General features: G+C 49.4%; 2 protein-coding genes across 2 annotated transcripts; both read right to left on the bottom strand.

The window, feature by feature from the left end:
• Nucleotides 1-3: 3 nt before the first annotated feature.
• On the bottom strand, nucleotides 4-4,627 carry LOC134016794 (lysyl oxidase homolog 4-like; the record flags this gene model as incomplete). Its single annotated transcript, XM_062456088.1, has 3 exons — nucleotides 4,597-4,627; nucleotides 701-982; nucleotides 4-450 (listed from the first exon to the last, which is right to left on the bottom strand). Coding segments are annotated over exons 1-3 (760 nt in total), but the record flags the coding sequence as incomplete, so codon positions are not given.
• Nucleotides 4,628-5,144: 517 nt separating this feature from the next.
• On the bottom strand, nucleotides 5,145-10,969 carry LOC134016795 (pancreatic secretory granule membrane major glycoprotein GP2-like). The gene is made up of 9 exons (XM_062456090.1): nucleotides 10,954-10,969; nucleotides 9,162-9,257; nucleotides 8,231-8,881; nucleotides 7,423-8,105; nucleotides 7,014-7,165; nucleotides 6,387-6,632; nucleotides 6,150-6,309; nucleotides 5,575-5,650; nucleotides 5,145-5,481 (listed from the first exon to the last, which is right to left on the bottom strand). The coding sequence occupies exons 2-9, from the start codon at nucleotides 9,235-9,237 to the stop codon at nucleotides 5,462-5,464; spliced, it is 2,064 nt and encodes a 687-aa protein (XP_062312074.1). The 5' UTR covers nucleotides 9,238-9,257; nucleotides 10,954-10,969; the 3' UTR covers nucleotides 5,145-5,461.
• Between the last annotated feature and the right edge of the window lie 4,319 nt (nucleotides 10,970-15,288).

Below are 15,288 nucleotides of genomic sequence, written 5' to 3'. Positions count from 1 at the left end.
TGGTATGGCCCGGCCAATCTCCTGCCCCTGCCTGTAAGCCGCCCCATTCACAAGGCGGGGGGGAATCTGGTGCCCCTGGGGCGTGGCGTTGCTCTCCTGTCCCGCCCTCGCCACCCCTCCCTGCTGCCGCCGAAGGATCTGGATCTCGTGGCCTCGCCGCTGCGCCGGTGAACTTTGACCTCTGGGGCCGCCGGCAGGGTTCCGGAAGAGGACGATCTCGTGACCCCGCGCCCTCGGGGAAGAGGCCGGCTCTGATTGTCTGGCTGCCGGGAGCGGGGGCTGGGGCGGGGGCCGGGGCGGCGGCGGGGGAGCCTGGTTGTCGGTTCTGGCTGCAGATGACCCCCAGGTCCTCGGAGTGCGAGCAGTCGTTCACCCCCCAGCCGTTAGAGCGACAGGAAGTGATGGAGGCCTCGGTCCCCACGCAGCGAACGTTGTCCAACCAAATCAGACCTGCGGCGTGGGGGGGGAGGAGTCAGTCGGGGTCCCTTTAAAGGAATAGTTCACTCAAAAAAACGAAGTTGTCTAACTTTCACTAGGCTAGATGCGAAACACAACAACCCAAACGACAGCAAACACACACTGTCCCCAACAACCGTCCAAACGACAGCAAACACACACACTGTCCCCAACAACCGTCCAAACCGAGCTCAGTTCTGGTCTGAAGACAAGTGCTGACGCAGAGACAGCCGGGGCGCCCCACCTTGCCCTTCTCCGAACTTGGCGCTGTGTGCCCAGGTGAGGCTGTGTGTGTACCCCAGCTCCCTGCACACCACGCTGGCCAGACTCAGGTCCACCTCGTCGTCGCACACCGTCCCCCAGGCTCCGTTGTGGTACACTTCCACGCGGCCCTCGTGGGGCCCCTTCGCCCCACGCCGGCCAGGCGCACCTGGGGCTCGGGGTCCTGGGGGGCGGCCGGCACCATGGGGGGGAGGAGGAGGAGGAGGAGGAGGAGGAGGAGGGGGGAGAGGAGGAGAGTGGGGAGCTCACGCACAGCTGGAGGCTCAACATCTTGGACCTGGGGGAGGAGGGGGAGGAGGGGGAGGAGAGGGAGGAGGGGGAGGAGAGGGAGGAGGGGGAGGAGGAGGGGGAGGAGAGGGAGGAGGGGGAGGAGGAGGGGGAGGAGAGGGAGGAGGGGGAGGAGAGGGAGGAGGGGGAGGAGAGGGAGGAGAGGGAGGAGAGGGAGGAGGGGGAGGAGGAGGGGGGAGGAGAGGGAGGAGGGGGAGGAGGAGGGGGAGGAGAGGGAGGAGGGGGAGGAGAGGGAGGAGGGGGGGGAGGGGGAGGAGAGGGAGGAGGGGGAGGAGGGGGAGGAGGGGGAGGAGAGGGAGGAGGGGGAGGAGGGGGAGGAGGGGGAGGAGAGGGAGGAGGGGGAGGAGGGGGAGGAGGGGGAGGAGAGGGAGGAGGGGTGAGGAGGGGGAGGAGAGGGAGGAGGGGGAGGAGGAGGGGGAGGAGAGGGAGGAGGGGGAGGAGAGGTAGGAGGGGGAGGAGGGGGAGGAGAGGGAGGAGAGGGAGGAGGGGGAGGAGGGGGAGGAGAGGGAGGAGGGGGGGGAGGGGGAGGAGAGGGAGGAGGGGGAGGAGGGGGAGGAGGGGGAGGAGGGGGAGGAGAGGGAGGAGGGGGAGGAGGGGGAGGAGGGGGAGGAGAGGGAGGAGGGGGAGGAGGGGGAGGAGGGGGAGGAGAGGGAGGAGGGGTGAGGAGGGGGAGGAGAGGAGGAGGGGGAGGAGGGGAGGAGGGGGAGGAGAGGGAGGAGAGGGAGGAGGGGGAGGAGAGGGAGGAGGGAGGAGGGGGGAGGAGGGGGAGGAGGGGGAGGAGAGGGAGGAGGGGGAGGAGGGGGGCGGCTTACAGGAGGGGGAGGAAGGGATGGGGGAGGAGAGAGAGAGACAGTAACAGTTTATCCTGTCATTAAAGATTAGAAGTACGTGAATGTCCGTGAGCTACTTGATAATGTATATCATGAATCTTACACAATGCAAATGTGTTTCAGACTGAATACTGTGTTCTAATTCCACCACAATACACAAAGAAGCTTGACTTCTCGACTGAACTTGTTCCACCACTCAGCACAATGCACAGAAACGCGTTAAACCACAAAAAAACGTGTTAAACCAAAAAAAAAACATAGAATCACACAAGTCTCACATTCCTCCTTCAGGACATGTAATTACACAGTGCTGACAACATGGAGCGCTTCTCTCTCAATCTGCAAAGAGATCAAACGCAGCACAATCCCAAACAGCCCAAACACAATCTTAAGAGTGAGAGGGAGAGAGAGAGACAGAGAGAGAGAGAGAGAGAGAGAGAGAGAGAGAGAGAGAGAGAGAGAGAGAGAGAGAGAGAGAGAGAGAGAGAGAGAGAGAGAGAGAGGGAGACAGAGAGGCAGAGAGAGAGGCAGAGAGAGGCAGAGAGGCAGAGGCAGAGACAGAAAGAAAGAGAGAGACAGAGAGAGACAGAGAGGCAGAGAGAGAGGCAGGGAGAGAGGCAGGGAGAGAGGCAGGGAGCATAAACAAGCTGGCTCAGCCAAAGCCTCAGACACTGTGTCCACAAGCTCCAGTATAGCAGAGCTACGTCTCGTTAGCGCAACGAGACACATGAGCAAATAAACACCACAGTTAAACATCACACACACGCAAAACACACACACACACACAGGCAAATATACAGAAGAATCAGGACAACATGCAAGGGGGCACAGGGCTGCTGTTGGGAGATGGGGTGTGTTTTAATACTCTAAAGCGGTGTCCTTCACCTGAGGTGTGTGGAAGCAGGGTGACGGTATATGTGAAGTTAATAAAGATAGTTCAGTTGAAGCTGTTTTTGACACTAAGGAATGAAGTGAACAGTAGAGGGGTGAGAGGAGGAGAGGAATAAGAGGTGGAGGAGGAGAGGAGAGGAGGTGGAGGAGGAGAGGAGACAGCACCCGACTGAAAGACAAGGGGTCTGTATGTTGTAACCGGTAGTCACAGGTTACAAGATAAAAAAACTGAAGGGTGCGGGGGATAGGAGATGAAGAACAGGGTGAGGGTGAGGGTTGGGTTAGGGTTAGGGTGAGGGTTAGGGTGAGGGTTAGGGTTAGGGTTAGGGGAAATGAGAACGAAAAGAAGTGATAGAATGACGAAAAGAAAAGCGTCGACACTAACCTGTCAGCTGGAGTCAGTCAGGACCTCAGCTTCTCATCAGCACTGAGAGATGGAGAGAATGAAACCGGAGGAAAGAAACTGGAGTGAGACTGAGTCCGGTTCCCTCCCACCCTTTCTTTTGTCACTTTCTCCATCCCTCCCATTTTCTCTTTATGTAAAATGTTTTTGTTTTTTTCCTTCGTTCAGTTCCTGTGAGTTTGCCTTCAATTGCCCTTCCAAGCCCCATTCAAACTGTCATCCATGCACTTACCTTACACACACACACACACACACACACTAATTGTAGGCTATGGGGGTAGCTCTGATGCTAACCACACCCACAATTAGTGGTGTTGTGAAATAAATACGTGCTCTTCAGCAATAATGCTACTGCCTCTTTCAAACTCTCTCCTTCTCTCCTCCCTCTCTCTCTCTCTCTCTCTCTCTCTTTATTTTACATAAAGTAAGGTTTCGTAACTTCATCTTCGTGGCATCCACTTACTGGGAGACACATGATGATAGAGTGAAAGAGACCAAGAGAGCAGAGAAAAAGTGATAGAGAGATATGGAGTGAGAGATAGAGAGAGCAGAGAGGAAGTGATAGAGAGATATGGAGTGAGAGATAGAGAGATATGGAGTGAGAGATAGAGAGATATGGAGTGAGAGATAGAGAGAGCAGAGAGGAAGTGATAGAGAGATATGGAGTGAGAGATAGAGAGAGCAGAGAGGAAGTGATAGAGAGATATGGAGTGAGAGATAGAGAGAGCAGAGAGGAAGTGATAGAGAGATATGGAGTGAGAGATAGAGAGAGCAGAGAGGAAGTGATAGAGAGATATGGAGTGAGAGATAGAGAGAGCAGAGAGGAAGAAAACATCACAAGTTTCAGATCTTACCAGCCTTCACCTTTTCAGTGTGACACCTATCGGTCTATTTCACTTTAAAAAAACAATGACATCCCTTGTAAGGACCGATGACATCACCTGTAAGGACCTATGACATCACTAGTAAAGCCTTTTAAAAGAACCGCTACAGTGAGAGTTGTTAAATCTCAACAGTCTCATCATCAAGATTATACTGATGTAAAACACATTAAAGCTTGCGCCCGCACACGTTCATGGGCTTTCACATAGATGATGTCAAGTCTTTAAATCCAGTTTAAACCGACTTCATCATTGCATGAGGCGGGAAAAGAACGTTATAAAACTATCCAATATAAGCGAGTATTAACCATCTGCTGTCCTGGATCGGTGTTACAGTTAGCGAAAGTAATCTGGCGCCATCCAGTGGAGATAATGATAATACCATGAGAGTTCAGAACTTAAAATGTGTGTTCTTAACTGTGCGTTAATCTGTCAATGATTAATAATAATAATAATAATAATCATTCTTCATTATTATTGATTTACTTAATTCCTGTGGTTGAGGCCATGCAGATTGAAGATGATGCTGGATGGATGACTCAAATCTGATTTAAAATGTTCACACATATCCTCACGTCCCAGATCTGCATCATCATGATGGCTGTTAACCCTTGTGTTCTCCTCGGGTCGTTAGGTTAAAAGAAAAGTATTTTTATTTGTTTTTGTATTGGGTAAAATTGGGTAAACACAATGATGGTTCGTTATGAACCTTTGGGTCATGTGACCCGAAGGCAGCATGAGGGTTAAAGATGAAAAGACATTGTGTCGCTAGAAAGGCCCGATGACTTGGCCAAAGCTGGCACTGTTTACTACGGTACATTGGTTAAATACTGCCTTCTAGTGTAAACATAGAGATCTACAGTTTTGAACTAGGAAGAGAAACATTCTTGTTTAAACCGATCTTCACTATTTATACTGGCATAGTCTAAAAACAGTATTAGTGGCTGCTTGTGTTTTATTTCCATATCTGACGATTGTTAATAATAACCTTTACTAACAAACTGTGGTTGAGGCCTGTGACGAAGTTTGCAGCAAATAAATCTGATGGGTGGATGACTCAGTAAAACTGATTATAATTTGTACTTCTTTATTAGTCAGATTTCATCAAGCCTTGATTATTACGCAAACAATCCATGCTTTTGGTCAGATAAGTGATTACGTTAAAGGAAAAGTAGTATGTTTATTTAGTAGGCTATACTTATTTCCCAGTGTTCCCAATATTCCCTAGTATGAAATTACTAATTATAGAATGCAAATCTTCAGAAAGTGTAACCCACAATTTAAAGCTTGTAGTTATTTATATGCAGGGTGTTCTGTCATCATTTTAAGGGTTAAAACATTTTCAAAAGACAGGAGACAGGAGAGAGCCTGAGCTGGTTGCCATAGGGATGGTCATGAAGCCGTTCTGAGGGAGGTGTGACTTCATCAGCTCACTCCAGACTCTGGGCCCCTGGAGGTCAGAGGTCAGGGACAAACACAGTGTTAGCAGGGAGACCGTTACTATGACACATCAGGAGTCATCATGGCTGTGGTTTATACTCACAGGTGATTGGTCCAATGGTGACGGGCTTGAGGGGTACGAGTTCGTGGACAGAGCGGACAGACCTTCCTGAACACATCTGTGGAGAGACACCAGAGAGTCAGAGAGACCAGAGAGTCAGAGACCAGAGAGTCAGAGAGACCAGAGAGTCAGAGACAGTCAGAAAGTCAGAGAAGCCAGAGAGTCAGAGAGACCAGAGAGACCAGAGACACCAAAGAGTCAGAGAGACCAGGGAGTCAGAGAGACCAGGGAGTCAGAGAGACCAGAGAGACCAGGGAGACCAGAGAGTCATAGACCAGAGAGTCAGAGAGACCAGAGAGACCAGAGAGACCAGAGACCAGAAAGACCAGAGAGTCAGAGAGATCAGAGAGTCATAGACCAGAGAGTCAGAGAGACCAGAGAGACCAGAGAGACCAGAGACCAGAAAGACCAGAGAGTCAGAGAGACCAGAGAGTCAGAGGGTCAGAGAGACCAGAGAGTCAGAGACCAGAGAGTCAGAGAGTCAGAGAGACCAGAGTGTCAGAGACACCAGAGAGTCAGAGACAGGAGAGACCAGTAAGGAGGGTGAGAGGACTCACAGGAGAGCAGGAGGAGCTCCTCTGGTCACACAGGTTGAGGCTGCAGTGCAGGTAGACGTCCCTGTAGTCCCCCTGGAACAGGAACAGCAGCGCAGAGAAGCGAGCCTGGAGGGACAAGCCACTCTCCTCCACGGTCACCTGGCGACGGTCGGTAGGACACCTGGAGGAACAGGTGAGTTAGACAAACATACAAACACACACACACATACTTCTCTTCCCTTCTCCAGGGTCACATACTTGTGCTGGATGAGGAAGTATTTCAGGAGGTCATCAGGATGAGGGGAGTGGGTGGCGTAGCAGTCCTCCAGAACGACCACAAAGGTCTCAGCGTCCGTCTCTTCAACAGACACGCACACATGCAGGATAGAGCCCAGTGGCAGAGTGACCGGGCCTGCTGGGTAAGGAGCTGTGTAGTTGGCATCACGGAACAGAGAGATGGAGGCCCTGGCCCTGGGACCCCTGCCTGACAGCTCAACTCCAAGCCTGACAAGATATGATGGAAACAGGAAACAGCAGTCAGAGTAGTGTGTGTGTGTGTGTGTGTGTGTGTGAGAGTGAGAGTGAGAGAGAGAGAGAGAGAGAGAGAGAGAGAGAGAGAGAGTGTGTGTGTGTGTGTGTGTGTGTGTGTGTGTGAGAGAGAGAGAGAGAGAGAGAGAGAGAGAGAGAGAGAGAGAGAGAGAGAGAGAGAGAGAGAGAGAGAGAGAGAGAGAGAGAGAGAGAGGTAAAGAGTTGGAAAGCGCTGATCTGGCTTTACAATAGGAACATTCAGATCTTGTGTGTGTGTGTGTGTGTGAGCGAATGTTTGTTTTGTGTAAGAGAGGTTGTGTGTGTGTTCGTGTTGTGTATGTAAGTGTATCCACCTACTCCAGGTATTGTTTGATGGCCACATCCAGACTGGCCTCTGTCTCCAGAGGATAGGAGCAGGAGAAAGGGATCCTCAGGGGTTGAACCATGGTCACATTGCTGACCAGGTAGACAAACAGACTGTTGGAGTAGATGGTGTGGCTGCTGTTGGTCTGGAGAAAGAGGTGGAGAAGAGGGAGGAGGAGGATGGTGGTCAGAGTTAAGTGGAAGTATAGGCAAAAAAGAAAGATGGGGGTGAAGGTTGAGGTGAGACAGGCAGACAGACAGACAGACAGACAGACAGACACAGACAGACAGGCAGGCAGGCAGGCAGGCAGGCTGGCAGGCAGGCAGGCAGGCAGGCAGGCAGGCAGTCAGGCAGGCAGGTTCATGGGTTGGCAGGCAGACAGACGAGTTACTCTGCTCTCACCGTCAGAGTGTTTCCACAGCTGCCCTCCCTGCGCTCCACCTGGTACCACACTCTCCCGTCACGCTCCTGGTGGGCGGAGCAGCGGGGGTCGGCCAGGTGACCAGAGGAGGGGTCCAGACCGTCGGGTAACAGCTGAGAGTTGAGGAGACCCACCTCCAGGTAGCTCCTCCCACACACCAGCTCTGGGGCTGAGGCAGGGGGTGTGTCTGTAGGGTGAAGAGAGAACCAGAGCGATGATGAGGTACAATTAGTATTATAACGCAGATCGAATGATTTTGCTTCAGAATTACGCGGTTCAAATTCAAGCTTCAGAAACCTACCCTCACAGACGACCCCGGCATCTTCACCGTGGTTACAGTTGTGTGAGCCGAAGCCCTGATGGCTGCACTCTGTCAGGGAGGACTCTGACCCCGAACACCTGACATCGTCCAGCCAGATGGGCCCGCTGCCCTGGCCGAAGCTGGCAGATGATGTAGCAGACAGGGCGCTGCCACAGCCCAGCTGTCTGCACACCACCTGGGCATCCTGCACGTCCCAGATGTCATCACACACCGTCCCCCACTGGTCCTGGTGGTAGATCTCCACTCTGCCAGAGCAGGAAGTGTTTCCCCCAGCCAGACGTAACTCTCCACTCCTAAGGGGGGGGGTTGGAGGGACCGCTGTGGTGTTCTGGTCTGAGAGAGCTGAGGACCAAGAGGAGATATTACTCACTAGAGAGAGACAGGTAGAGAAAGACGGTGAGAGAGACAGGTAGATAGAGACAGTGAGAAAGACAGGTAGAGTGTGTTCTCTCTTCAGACTTTCTTACTTGCACAAAATGCAGTCACTGCGACCCCGGTAACGAAAAACTTGTAGACATAGAAACCTCTGGGGCACGCTTTGACATGGAGGGGACCTCGGTCATATTTGCAGCATGTGTTGCCGCTCCCACACACGCTTCGCTCAACCACTCCGTCGGAGAGACGTGGATGAGAGCCGTTGATCCACCACGGTATATCTGTTCCGCAGTGACGCGCCGGAACGCAGCTTGTCGGCATATTTGCGTCGCGCCCCCCAAGAAACAGTCGATACCATTCCCCTTTCCAGCTGACGCCACCGTCGTTCAGGGGATCAGAAGAGTTGTATGGGTTGTGGACGGACCTCCTGTCGTCGGTCATGTTGGTGTAGTGCTGGCAGGGGTCCAAGCAGTGTTGGCCATTTACGTTGAGGCAGTCTTGGCCAGCGGGACACTGCGTGCCTCCACAGCTGAAAGTAACGGAGCGAAGGTCCGGACCACTGCTGTCGTCGGGGTACGGGGGCGAGCGGAGGTGCGGTTGACAGGCGAGGCCGTCGCCCACGAAGCCTTCTTTGCAGGCGCATGTGAGCGACCGGACGGAGAGAGAGTCGCCCCTCTGGTCGGTGTCGGACTCCAGACAGATCGCCTGGGTGTGACACGCTGAGCAGCTGCCGACCACTGCACCTGCAGAACAGACGTCGCGAAGACTGGGGTTAAATCAGGAGCATGGATTTGTTTACAAATATGAGTGGGCGGGTGTTCTTTAATAACTGAGGATGAGCCGTAAAAATGTATTTTCTTTATAAAAAGTGATTTTGTTTCGGAAGCTTTTTAGGTTTCCCCTATAGGCTACTGAAACAAATGGTTGTATGTAGGCTTTTTGTAAGGTAATACCACTATGTCCATTTGGATGTAATAAGACAACCAATGAGACAAAAATGACGTAAGTGACTGCACATCCTACCTGAGGCAACCCCAGCAGCAGCCTGCATGGACAGCAGAAACAGCAGACAATCTGACATCATCATTGTGCGCCGCATCTTTCAGATCACACAGAAATCTGACAGGAAGCATAGGGAGAAGAAATTTAAATAAACTTTACTCTACTAAATTTAATGGTCAATTAAACCCACGGGGTGAAACAGGCAGCTTGAGATTCATGTTGCTCATACAGTTAATCAGCTCAGCCCCACCTGCAAATTGAGATCAAAACAAATTCACCCAAATTGTGTCCTATAGCCTACAGGACACTGATCTGGGTCAAGACTGCCTTTTAAGCTAGTTCCATACGGTCAGTAGCTTAGTCTTACAGATCAGATCCTAGGCCAGATGGCGGTTCTATAACCCTAACTTCAGGTTCTATAACCCTAACTTCAGGTTCTATTTACATTTACATTTATTCATTTAGCAGACGCTTTTATCCAAAGCGACTTCCAAGAGAGAGCTTTACAAAGTGCATAGGTCACTGGTAATAACAACAAGATAGCCAAAAAAAACATTTTGAATAGCCAAAACATGAAGCACACATTGTGAACAACCAAATAAGTGCCAAAGGGAAGAACCATAAGAGCAAGTAGTTAAACAAGTTACAATTAAACAACATGAACCGCTATAAGTGCAAGTGTACCTGTGGAAAAAACAAGCAACAATAATAAAAACAATATATCACAGCGAGTACAAAAATGTTAAATCAGTTACCACTAACCACAAGAGCAACAAGTCTCTAAGCAAGAGTCATTGTGAACCTTGAGGAAACTAACATCGGGTCAAGCGAACCATTCCTAAGTACCGTTGTACTCCCGGAACAAGTGCGTCTTGAGCCTTTTCTTGAAGGTGGAGAGACAGTGAGTGTCTCTGATGGAGGTGGGGAGTTGATTCCACCACTGGGGGGCCAGACAGGAGAAGAGCTTGTGTTGGGACCGGGCGGTCTTGAGCGGTGGGACCACCAGGCGGTTGTCTGAAGAAGACCGTAGGTGACGGGTGGGGGTGTAAGGCTGCAGGAGAGACTTGATGTAGACGGGTGCAGTCCCGTTCACTGCTCGGAAGGTCAGTACCAGGGTTTTGAATCTGATACGGGCCATGATAGGTAGCCAGTGGAGAGAGATGAGGAGCGGGGTAACATGGGAGCGTCTGGGTAGATTGTAGACCGCGTTCTGAATCCTCTGAAGAGGGCGGGTTGCACATGCTGGGAGACCAGCGAGCAGCGAGTTGCAGTAGTCCAACTTGGAGAGGACAAGTGCTTGGACTAGCAGCTGGGTGGAGTGCTCAGACAGGTATCTCCTGATCTTCCGGATGTTGTAGAGGGTGAATCTACACGACCGGGAGACTGCAGCAATGTGGGCCGGCCTCAATTGAGGCAGGCCTCGATCCTAGCTGAGATCCCCGGATCGGTCGGGGGGGAACGACAGGTACAGCTGCGTGTTGTCAGCATAGCAGTGGTAGGAGAAGCTATAACCCTAACTTCAGGTTCTATAACCCTAACTTCAGGTTCTATAACCCTAACTTCAACCATCGAGAAGCACAATACGATTGTCTGTAAGAAACATCAGTCAGTTGCACAAACCTACCTTGTAGCAGGGCTGAATTACAATCAGTTACACACATCCAGACTCTGACTGAAGTCATGTCAACTTAAAGATGTTCATAATACACACATCCCAGACTCTGACTGAAGTCATGTCAACTTGAAGATGTTCATAATACATGACAAGAAGCGACACAGAGCAGCAGTGAGTGTCTGAGTGGAGTGGTCTCACCTGTCAGAGTCTTCCCAGAGTTCTGGAACACACCTGAGTTCTCACACACCTTTATATGCACCCGTCTCCATGGAGAGCGTGTGACGTGTGATTAAACGATTCAGGGAAAACAGGGATGTTTTGTGTGAGTGAAGAGGAGGTGGTGGGGTTGTCCCATTGCAGAACAATCGGCATAACTGTTAAGAAACATTTGGTGTTTAGACAGATCAAACAAAATCCATTACTTTATATCTCTCTTTTCATCTCTCCATCACCATGATCACTGGCCACACCCCACTCCACTCCTGCATTGAGTCAACATTCTGATAGCAAATTATACATGATATGACTTTTATATCTTTTGTTGCACTGGTACCATGACATTCCCAACAGTTAATGTGTCATGTATTGTTGCGGTAGCTTGACATCCAGGATTAGGGTACAGTTTATTGACTGGTTCCAGTCACTCAATGAGGAAGTTCAATGAGGAAGTTCACTCAATGGCCAAAGTCGCCCCTCTGGTCGGTGTCGGACTCCAGACAGATCGCCTGGGTGTGACACGCTGAGCAGCTGCCGACCACTGCACCTGCAGAACAGACGTCGCGAAGACTGGGGTTAAATCAGGAGCATGGGTTTGTTTACAAATATGAGTGGGCGGGGGTTCTTTAATAACTGAGGATGAGCCGTAAAAATGTATTTTCTTTATAAAAAGTGATTTTGTTCGGAAGCTTTTTAGGTTTCCCCTATAGGCTACTGAAACAAATGGTTGTATGTAGGCTTTTTGTAAGGTAATACCACTATGTCCATTTGGATGTAATAAGACAACCAATGAGACAAAAATGACGTAAGTGACTGCACATCCTACCTGAGGCAACCCCAGCAGCAGCCTGCATGGACAGCAGACAGCAGGAAGTTGGCCATTGAGTGAAATTCCTCATTGAACTTCCTCATTGAGTGACTGGAACCAGTCAATAAACTGTACCCTAATCCTGGATGTCAAGCTACCGCAAAAATACATGACACATTAACTGTTGGGAATGTCATGGTACCAGTGCAACAAAATATATAAAAGTCATATCATGTATAATTTGCTATCAGAATGTTGACTCAATGCAGGAATGGTGGGGTGTGGCCAGTGACCATGGTGATGGAGAGATGAAAGTTGAACTTCCTGAAGTTCTTTTTGGTATTGATTCTTGTGTGCGAGACACACACACACACACACACACTCTTACACACTTTCTCTCTCTCACACACACACTTTCTTCTTTTGTGTAAGTACAGCGAGCACCCCTCCACACACACTCTTACGCACACACACACACACACTTTCGCTCTCTTACAAACACACACTTTCTCTTTTACAAACACACTCAGACACTATTTCTCTTACACACACACACACCTCTCTTTCTCACACAAAACCTGTCCTACACATCCACTATCTCACAGGGTACTTGGGTCAAGGTCCTCTACGGTATTGATTTGTTCCAACATGAGAATTTGTGTGAGATAACTGTAGCGTTGTATAACAACTGTGCATAGTTAATAACACCTCTGTTTTACAATTGGTGACAGACACAGAAATATATGACAATTATATATTGTATATATTGTATCCAAATTAACAGGTTTATGAAATCAGTCATTCTCTTTACAAGCATTTGGAATGTTAAACATTTTGTTTCTGTCTGTTTCAATAATGTAGTACCCAAACTCACCACTAGCTGGAATCACTGTTTAAAAAGCAGAACATTTAAATTGTACTTAAGTAATTTCAGTAGTTTTATGATCTGACTGTGTTTGATATGATATTGTTGTACTGTCTTGTAAAATACCATTCCCTGGCTCTAACCACCATAAGTAGACAGTCACAACTGTTTCCTGTAATGTACTACACGCATATGTATGACATACTACACACACTATTTGTATGGCGCTTTGGATAAGCGTGTTTGCTTAACAGTACAACGTCACATGCGATGTATGACCAGGATTCAGTTAGCCTCACACTTGGGTTGGGGCGGTGCAGACAGTTCCACAACCGCCTTTGGAGAACCCAGTCTCAAGGCCAGGTGCAGCGGGTCGGAGAACGTGTGTCAGACTGAATACTGTGTTCTGATTCCACCACAATGCATCATGTGGGTGAGGGTTATTAGTTGTGTATCTGGGGTAAGACTGTTTAGGACTGTTCATATTTTGTCATCACACACGATCTGGAGTGTCGGCCAGAACACGGCTTTGAGGCCAAGATCTTCAGGGCAGGAGAGGTGCACAGATGATGTTTAGTCCTTTATCAGACGCTCTTATCCAGAGCGACTTACAGTAAGCACAGGGACATTCCCCCCGAGGCAAGTAGGGTGAAGTGCCTTGCACAAGGACACAATGTCATTTTTGCAAGGCCGGGAATCGAACTGACAACCTTCAGATTACTAGCCCGATTCCCTAACCGCTCAGCCACCTGACTCCTCCTATGATGATCCAATGAGGAGACAAGATTGATTCAACCACTTTGTATTAAAAGTTACATGTGGAGTTGAGCTGTATGTAGAGTGTGTTTGGTGTATGTAGTATAGGTGTGGTTATCTGTCATGGACGCGCACATCAAACCAAATGGAGTTACTTGGTCTCAGCAACACACAAACATGGATAATCGCTGTTTTAGAAGCGCAACAGATAAAAGTAAAGACAATGTGCATTCTCTCGCATGACGTATGGTGGTGCTACTACAAATTAAGAGTCCTTCAGCATGAGAAATCACAAATTAAATGGTACATGAGTCCAGAGCCTTTTGCACACACGAAGAAGCTCGACTTCCTGGTCTGAACACGTTCCAGAGCCACTCAGCACAATGGACAGAAACGTGTTCAACCACAAACAAACAGAGGTTGAGAGAGAGAGGCAGAGATAGAGGTAGAGAGAGAGAGAGGCAGAGAGAGAGAGATAGAGTTAGAGAGAGAGAGAGACAGAGGTTGAGAGAAAGGCAGAGAGAGAAAGGCAGAGATAGAGGTAGAGAGAGAGAGGAAGAGAGAGAGAGAGGCAGAGAGAGAGATAGAGGTAGAGAGAGAGAGGAAGAGAGAGAGAGAGAGAGAGAGAGAGGCAGAGAGAGAGAGGAAGAGAGAGAGAGAGAGGCAGAGAGAGAGAGACAGAGAGGCAGAGAGAAAGGCAGAGAGAGAAAGAGAGAGACAGAGAGAGAGAGGCAGAGAGAGAGACAGAGAGGCAGAGAGAGAGGCAGAGAGAGAGATAGAGGTAGAGAGAGAGAGACAGAGAGGCAGAGAGAGAGACAGAGAGGCAGAGAGAGAGACAGAGAGAGAGACAGAGAGAGAGGCAGAGAGAGAGGCAGAGACAGAAAGAAAGAGAGAGACAGAGAGAGACAGAGAGGCAGGGAGAGAGGCAGAGACAGAAAGAAAGAGAGAGTCAGAGAGAGAGGCAGGGAGAGAGGCAGGGAGAGAGGCAGGGAGCATAAACAAGCCGGCTCAGCCAAAGCCTCAGACACTGTGTCCACAAGCTCCCAGTATAGCAGAGCTACGTCTCGTTAGCGCAACGAGACACATGAGCAAATAAACACCACAGTTAAACATCACACACACGCAAAACACAAACACACAGGCAAATATACAGAATCAGGACAACATGCAAGGGGGCACAGGGCTGCTGTTGGGAGAGGGGGTGTTTTAATAGTCTGAAGCGGTGTCCTTCACCTGAGGTGATGTAAGGAAATAAATGGGGTGCTCGTTTACCCATTTTGGATTGGTTTCAAAATTAGCAAAAATCGGAAAAGATTATTCTATGAAAAAGCTAGTAGTATGAGCCAGGTTCGAGAATCGAAGACAAATTATTGGGGGAGATTCCGGGTACCTAACCGGAAATGCAATACCACCTACATCCACCGGGGCCGTTGCCTCAAGCCAAGGGGCAAGGGTCTGATTCTTGTTTGAACCGATCTTGAATATTTATGTTGACATAACATAAATACAGTATTAGTTGCTGCATGTGTTTTATTTCCATCTCTGTCGATTGTTAACTAATAACTATAGGAGCCATGCATATCATATAGTACATAGGAGCCAGATATATTTACGTTTGTTTATGGTTTGTTTTACCTATACGTCACTATTATTGACTATGGTCAGACAATTAGTAGGCTATTTAAACACCTGTGCACCCACATGGTGGTAGAGAGGGGGTGAGTTTGGGTTTCGCATTTTTTGTTGACCGCAGTTCTCTTGTAGTTTAAAGCAGTATTTTTCATACAACTGGATTTTGTTTCGAATTGTTTAATTTATTAATTCAAATGGACAATAAAGACCCGAACGCATAGCACGGAGTGGAACTGCCTTATTGAAGCCCGTCATA

Source organism: Osmerus eperlanus, unplaced genomic scaffold (assembly GCF_963692335.1).
Source record: "Osmerus eperlanus unplaced genomic scaffold, fOsmEpe2.1 SCAFFOLD_97, whole genome shotgun sequence".
Classification (NCBI taxonomy): Eukaryota; Metazoa; Chordata; class Actinopteri; order Osmeriformes; family Osmeridae; genus Osmerus; species Osmerus eperlanus.
Note: the sequence above shows the minus strand (reverse complement) of the source record. Positions and strands in the feature narration are given on the sequence as shown.

What these genes read in the sequence shown, in the direction of transcription:
- LOC134016795 (XM_062456090.1), bottom strand. Translation starts at nt 9,237, where the DNA reads ATGCGGCGCACAATGATGATGTCAGATTGTCTGCTGTTTCTGCTGTCC. An exon ending in TGCTGCTGGGGTTGCCTCAG is followed by an intron (nt 8,882 to 9,161) that starts GTAGGATGTGCA and finishes TCTGTTCTGCAG; the next exon opens with GTGCAGTGGTCGGCAGCTGC. An exon ending in GCTGTGGAAACACTCTGACG is followed by an intron (nt 7,166 to 7,422) that starts GTGAGAGCAGAG and finishes CTCTTTCTCCAG; the next exon opens with ACCAACAGCAGCCACACCAT.